The 7653-nt window shown below is 39.6% G+C and overlaps 1 protein-coding gene across 1 annotated transcript; it reads left to right on the top strand.

The window, feature by feature from the left end:
• The first annotated feature begins 969 nt into the window (after nucleotides 1–969).
• Nucleotides 970–2307, top strand: LOC111861923 (MAR-binding filament-like protein 1-1). Its single transcript, XM_023846888.1, has one exon. It carries the CDS (start codon nucleotides 970–972, stop codon nucleotides 2305–2307), a length of 1338 nt encoding a protein of 445 aa, XP_023702656.1.
• Nucleotides 2308–7653: the final 5346 nt, after the last annotated feature.

Below are 7653 nucleotides of genomic sequence, written 5' to 3'. Positions count from 1 at the left end.
ATTTTCCTCCAGAGAAAACGTAACTAACTCAGTCTACAAGTGAAAACTGTACTTGTTTGATGCAGAGTCTACAGAATAGAATGTGTTTCCGATTCAGAATGTCTGTCTCCTTGGTCAGATTAACAGTCCAGTAGCTGTATGCGGCTTGCCGTATTTTTTTAGCATATTTCATGTGTAGTCACTCATTCAGAAAACTCACCTGGAACAATGTACTTCAAGGGTTATCTGCCTGTAGAGCATGAGGGTCGGAATGAAAATTATAATATTGTAACTTGTTAGTAACTAGACAAGGGTTTGAACTGGTGACTGAATTTGTTAAACGGTTATAACTTACGTAAAACTTCGTATAACTCCAGGAGTCTCACCGGCTCACTATTCGACCGCCTCCTTCCAAATAATTTCTAGTTCATCCTTTATTGTTCATCTTACCGTTCTGAGATGTGCTAATTCCGTTGCCGTTCCACCACTTAAGAATAGAATTACAAATATAAATTGCTGTTCAGAATGTTTTAACATTTAATTCTGCTTTCAGCAACGCAATTCACAAGTAATATATAAGTTCTCTTTACGTTACGTTGTCATGTATTTTGCCAGTTACTAAGAACAATAAAGTAACTTCTCAGAATACCTGTCCTGATAGACCCACAGGCAGGGCACTCACTAAGAGTAGTACGCGATAACACATTCACCAAGACCGAATCCTGTTTTATTAATTTCATTCATTATCATATAAAGTAAGGTGTCCGACCCAGAGGTACTGCTTTACATTTTGAGGGACAATTCATGGCTTTTAATCATAAGGTAATTCCAGTCTTCGCAGGCCGCTGATGTGCGTTGTGAAATTATTTACAGGGCGAATATATACAGCGCATACAAGGAGTTGTGCTTCGAAATAAGAACGAGGATTCGCGATACTCAGGCGCTCCCTCCTAAGGTGAAGAGGACGTGGACAATATCGTAGAAAGTAGAATGGCTCAAGACAGAAGATCGTCATTCCGTGATACTCAAAAGCACATGGCAGGCGAAACAGAGACCATGAAGTCGGAGTGCGACTCCCAGAAACTAGAACTTCGAGACCCACGTAGGGATGCTTGGGAACTAGAAAAATATGTCAGCAAATTCATGGAAGACGAAGACGAGCTGAGATTTGAAGCAGAGAAGCACCTAGCCCAATATAAAGAATGTGGTACACTGGCAAATGAGCTAAATGATCTAAAGCAAAAGTACAAAAACATGACACAAGAAAGAAACCATTTATTGTCAGAAGTCAGAATTATGGCAGAGAATAGAGACATCATAAAGATGGACAGAGACACCATAGAACTTGAAATAAACAATCTCGAAACCCAGCATGAGAATTCTGCCCTGCTGGAAGGGCAATTAAACAAAGAAAGAGTGCAGTCTGACTACATCGCAAAAGACAGAGAAGCTTTCGAATTGAAATCCCGACGCTCAGGAGCGAATTTTGAGGCTATGTCGAAGGTTATGGAGACCCTAAAAGTTGAAGCAGAAGAACTGCGAGTCCAGTGTAAGCAGTATGCTCTGCTGCAAAATCAACTAAACACTGCACAACAGCAATGGGAAAATGTCCAGAAAGAGAGAATCGCTTTTGTGCTTAGAGCTCAGCAATTAGCAGAGAGTAGAGAGACTATGAAAGTTGAGAGCGACGCCCTTAAATGTGAAACAGAAAATCTCAAAGCCAAGATTAAGGAGACAGATCTGCTGCAAGAGCAATTAAACACAGCAAAACGCCTTTGTGACAACATGAAAAGAGAGGGAGACCATTTGAAATTACAAGCCCAAAGGGCAGCAGGCAATAGAAAGGCCATGACCGAGGATATACACACCTTAAAACTTGAAATAGAAAAGCTTCGCGCTCAGTGCAAAAATAATGCGGTACTGGAACAGCAATTACAGACTGTTAAACATCAGTTCGAAAATATAAAGAAAGAAAGAAATGCTTTCATATTAAAAGCGCAACGCACAGCAGCGGACAGAGAGGCCGTGAGAAAGGAAAGGAACCACGTGAAACTAGTGTTAGATGATCTCCGTGCGCAGCGTTACGTAGCTGCTCAACAGGGACAGCAATTAAATGTTGTAAGAGAACACTACGACAACATCGGAAAAGATATAGATTCCTTTATTCTCGAATTACAACACACAGGAACGGATACAGAATCCACAGAGGAGGACCTCGACGATGTTGCTCGACTGGAAGACCAATTAAACGTTGTAAGAGAACACTACGACAATATCGCAAAATGGAGGCCCTTTAATAGTCGAAGTTCAACACATGGGAACGTATAGAGAGGCCGCAGAAGAGGAACTGCATGTCGCCTCTCTTCTGAAAGCGCAATTAAACGGCTCCTGGACCCATCTGGACAGTATGGAAGGGAGAAGAATCTTGCCTCTACCGGGACTCGAAATTCGAAATCTTGGCTGTCCGGCTCCTAGCCTGTCACTCTATCCCTTACTACGATGTGTATCAATAAATTATTACTTTTTTAACATTTCATAGGGAATGTATGATTCATGTAATTTTAATTCTTTATTTCATAGGTATGTATTATAAAGTTTCCTTTAATCTGAAGATTGGATTGTATGATTGAATCATGTCAAGGTTTTCTTAACATGTAACAGAAATAAGGAAATAAACTTCAGTCACGTGAGTGCACAGCTTAGCCTCTACAGTATTCACTTGCTCCTCAGCAGACCAGATTATGATGCTCATGACAAGATGGTGACTGCGCCTCAGGTCACCATCCCAGTCTCCGTGATGACTGCGATGTCAATAACAACTGTACAAGTATAGTAAATGTGGTCATCCACATAACAACTATATCTACAGAATGAAGACAAAACAGATAGTAATGTATCAACATATGTTTATTATGCATTATGTATATTTTGACCTTTCCTAGGTCATCATCAGGCAAGTCACAAGAATATCAATCTATGTTGTAGACTTGAGTTACTTTAATATTGTTACGTATTTTACAATTCGTTTTTATTTTACTAGCAAACACACCTTTTTTTTAAATGTAATCTAATGGTACACATGAACACTCTGGTAATGTGCAGTTTTTACCTAAGATTGCTTAAGATTACTGTATATTAATATTTTGTATTTAATATTAATGAATATATTAATGTAGTATGTCTTTGAAACAAAATTTAATTAAAGGTCTTTAAAAGAATTTTTATTTAGTTAATTACTCTAATTATGTGTTAGCTTAGGACTAAGAATAGATTTTAGTGTCATCGTTATGATCGTGGTTGTTTGTCTGGTAGGTGGAATCGTGAGACAGTTCAATGTGAGGGGTCCTTTTTCAAATCCCTCTCATGTTGGTTTTTCTGAAAAATGAGTTGTAATGTATTTATAAATTTGTTGCTATATCTGTTTCTGGAGTTGTGTGGTATACATAATATTTTATTGTGAAATACATTACCATCCCCCCACCACATACCATATGTCTAAACACTTTTTCTTTATTGCTAGTGGGGTGGGAGTAAGTCCCTTGTACTGCGGCCACTTCTGGCCTATTGTACCAGCCCCAGATGATAGGTGAGGGTGATTGTGGAGCAATTGGTGGAATGAAGATTGGCAGGGGAAACCGAAGTACTCGGAGAAAACCTGCCCCTGTCCACCACAAATCCCACTTGACCAGACCCGAGATTGAACCCGGGCCGCCTGTCTAAACACTTAGTATACTCATATATACAGCAGAACAAATAACTATCAGTTCAGACCGATTCTTATGAAGGCTGGTTTGAGGGTTGTCATGTCTATGCCACAGTGGTGACATCAATACTACCTATTTGACAAACCAACCTAATCTGACTTGACAACTATCTTTGTAGCAACAGAAGCCATGGTTCTTCTTCATTAATGGTGAAGTCTCCCATCATCCCTTATTGTTGGCTACTTCAATTTAGTTCTATGGATTTTCCTCTAAAATTTGTTTTAATACTGTACTTTCACACATGCTTAGGTCTCACAAGTGACATCTTGTATTGAGATGAATTTTGTGGCGAACATCAGCTCACAGATACAGAATTTCTTGGCCAACTGAATTATTGCCAATGGTTCAAAAGCAAATCTACTCTATGGGAGTAAATCAGTACCTAAAGTTAGAATACCTTTCATTTGATCTTCCTCATCACTGCATTGTTTGCTGCCATGTTTTCACCTGAAGAAATAAGATTTCTATCTTCCTTAAAATTTCAAATTAAAGCTAAAAATATTGTGTCTTATCATTCAAGGGAAGGAAAGGTTATTAAATGGATAGACTGAATGTCAATGCTATGTCTTTCTGACACATTTTGAGGCTCTTATCTACAGACAGATAATATGCAATCCATGGATCCTTGTTTATTAGGACGTTTAAGTTACTGTATGTATAAACACAAAACAGAAGTAATAGAAGAACATGTTCCATCAACATTTTCACAACTTACCTATGTGTTCCAATATCCCCAACACACACATCACTTTCTTGCACAAAAATTTATTCCTCTATCTCTTATTTAATTTCCTCAAAATCTAAACTGCCTCCTGGTTCCCTTTCATATACAGACGCTTAGTTATTTCATAATAGATGCAACAGGTATGAGCTCGAAATGCTGTCCTTCTGTGGCTGGTTTTCTTGCATTCTCAGTACACACATGACCCTCTCACTTAACAAAGGTGGACTCTTCTTCATCCTCTATAGAATGTTCAAAAACACATATTACATTCTAAAAGGCCTTCATAATTTTAAAGTGAGGGACAGTCAATGACAATTGCTACATCTGACCCAGAGAGAAAACTGGCAAGAATACTAACTGACCCTGCCAATGTGCAACCAGTAGTTCCACACTACCAACCACCAGGATTAGAGTCGACTGACTCCTTTTGCAAGTTTGGAGTTTATGGCAGTGGTTTCCTGACCTTATACAGTGGCGTGCTAAGTGTAGCAAAGATTTCATTCCATCCCCCTTCTTCACTGTGTGTGTATATATAATATCATATTGTTCAGGTAATATCACTTTACTCATCTATCAGGAGAAAGTTTCTCAGTAGTGAACATTTCATTTACATCAATCCAACGTACCCTTACTGAAATACATTGAACATTATGAACTATAACATACACATAAGACATATTCAGAAGTGTTTAGGAAAGCTGTAGTTGTGTAAAGATAAGTTCTCTCTATCCTTAACTAATTAAGCACTATGCTATGAAGACCTATGAGGGAGTGGTTGCATAGACCCAAGTTTTCTTGATCTCGGCACTAGTTGGAGGTGAGTGATGAGCCTTACATCCTGGGTGCTTTACCCTGGGGAAAGTCCCTGGTACCCATTGAATAAACGGCTGGATGGGCCCCAGAGCCAGTTGGGAGATGGAGAAGTGAAAATTCTTGGCCCTACTGGGACTCAAACTCCAACCCCTCAGTTGTCCAACCTGTAGCCAGGAAATTCTGTCAACTTAAATGAAACTTGTGTTTTCCTCAGAGGTACTTGTATCAACCTTATAATTTAGTTCGAAACTTACATTTAGAAGCTACATAAAGCACAATTTTCCGTTACATTAATGTATTATAAATTATGTATAGCAAGCAGTAACACTAGGGCTTCCACACATTATTAATTGCAGCAGTATAATAAAACTTAAGAATCTTAAACACACCTTTGTTTAAAATAAATACTTAAGTTAATAATATATGAAAAGCAACAAAATAATTGCAGATCTATGACAAACCTTTTGAATAAGAAATATACTCGCGTTTACAAGTTTAATGTTGAATGGAATAATGCAACAGAACTAATGATATAACATAATATGAAGCCATGCAACATTCTAGCAGAATCAATAGTGGAAGACATCCCAACTTTTCTTGCCCATAAAATAGCCCAATAAAAACAGAACATATTACCTCAGAAGTTAGAAATCGTTCTTCTTCAGTTAACGTGACAAATGTGGTTAAGCTACTAATAGTGCTAATATGCATTCCTCTTCTCCACTATTCGTTCTACATGCCCTGCCAATCTCATCCTCCTTGACTTGTTCATTCTTGGTGAAGAGCGTGAGTTACGAAGCTTCTCATTATGCAGTTCTAATGGGTTTAATGGAAATTTTAATGGATTTTATCTTGTTATGCCCCTACGGCCATAATGGGGGTTTGGAACAGCCGGGCCCAAAAATATATGTCGATGGAGTGGTGAAGCACGGAACAGACAGGTATATACAGGACAGACTTGATTCACTGTTGGGCAGTCCGAGGGTAAAATGCTGAAACAGCAATGTTGATATACACAGTACTTTAGTGATTGTAATCTGGTTATTAGGACATTTCCGACGGGTAGGAGATAGCTGTTAAATACCCTAGGTCGGGGATACGCAACAGCCATTTGATAGAAAAAAATAGCATGTGACGGATGCTCGTATGGCCGAGGTAACCTCGACATTCGTAGAGAACGTGAAGATTACAGAAGACGAAGCGGCCGGAGAAATTAGTGTCGCATATAGTCAACAGATGGCATAGGTAAGCAAACCGCCACGAAGTATGTATAGCAATGAAGCAGAAATATTCGAATTAAGGTTCTCACAGAAATAACTTTGAGGAGTAGGATATTATACTGTTGCGTTGTGCAATTCGAGAGATGAATTTTTCAAGTGCCGTTTACTAGTATGACATCAATTTGACTTAATTGGAGTGGAGGCCGGGCCATAACTCAAGCGGTTAGTCGCTGGCTTCCCACCGCGGAGGCCCGGTTTCGATCCCGGGTCTGGTCAAGTGGGATTTGTGGTGGGCAAAGTGACACTGGGACAAGTTATCTCCGAGTACTTCGGTTTCCCCTGCCAATCTTCATTCCACCAAATTCTCCATCATCTTAATCACCCGGGGCAGGCTACAATAGGCCAATCAGTAGCCGCCGTGCCGAGTGGACCCAGTTGGACTCAACCCCCCACTAAGCGAGAACCCTAGTGTGTGTAACGGTGGACTGTGAAGTGTGTAGATCGGCAATAGCGCTGTATTGCCTGTAGTCCCTAATTGTGTGAATAAGGTTACAATAAATCCAATAATCTAATCCAAACCCCGTCTTTTAAGTCACGCAGAAACTCACCTAAACTTGACGGTATTTAGAGTCTTCTGCTTTCCCGCTCAGGGTACTTTTTATATCTTATTACAAGGTCAGTGTCGGTATACTGAATAGGCTTTGAACTGTAAGAGAGAGGTTCGATTCCGAGCTGGTTCAGACACTATTCACTTGCTCACTGCATCCTGACCAGATGTGGGGTCCACTCGGCCTCTTACGCAATAGGCGCTGAAGGCAAACTCCTTACAATAAAGAGATTGAGCCGTGAAGTTGACAATTCACCTCGACATGGTGTCGAGATTAAAAATACGTGGAGGTGTATCTTCAATACCCCACATGTCTTCGCGATACAGTGCTTAACTAGGCTCAGGGATAAATCAGAGCACTGAAATTTATATTTAACTCCGAAATGTTAATTGATGGGTGTCCGTATTATAAACTTTGTAGAATTATGTAAGAGTAAAGGTAAAAAGGTAGAGTTGTATCTGTGCTTAACCAGTTAAACACTACGCCATGAAGGAGAATATACGTATGTATCCATATTTTCTTGACTTCACCAGTGGTTGGAGGTG

This window comes from Cryptotermes secundus, unplaced genomic scaffold, assembly GCF_002891405.2.
Source record: "Cryptotermes secundus unplaced genomic scaffold, Csec_1.0 scaffold84, whole genome shotgun sequence".
NCBI lineage: Eukaryota > Metazoa > Arthropoda > Insecta > Blattodea > Kalotermitidae > Cryptotermes > Cryptotermes secundus.
The sequence above is the reverse complement of the archived record's forward strand: the minus strand, read 5'-3'. Positions and strand labels throughout refer to the sequence as shown.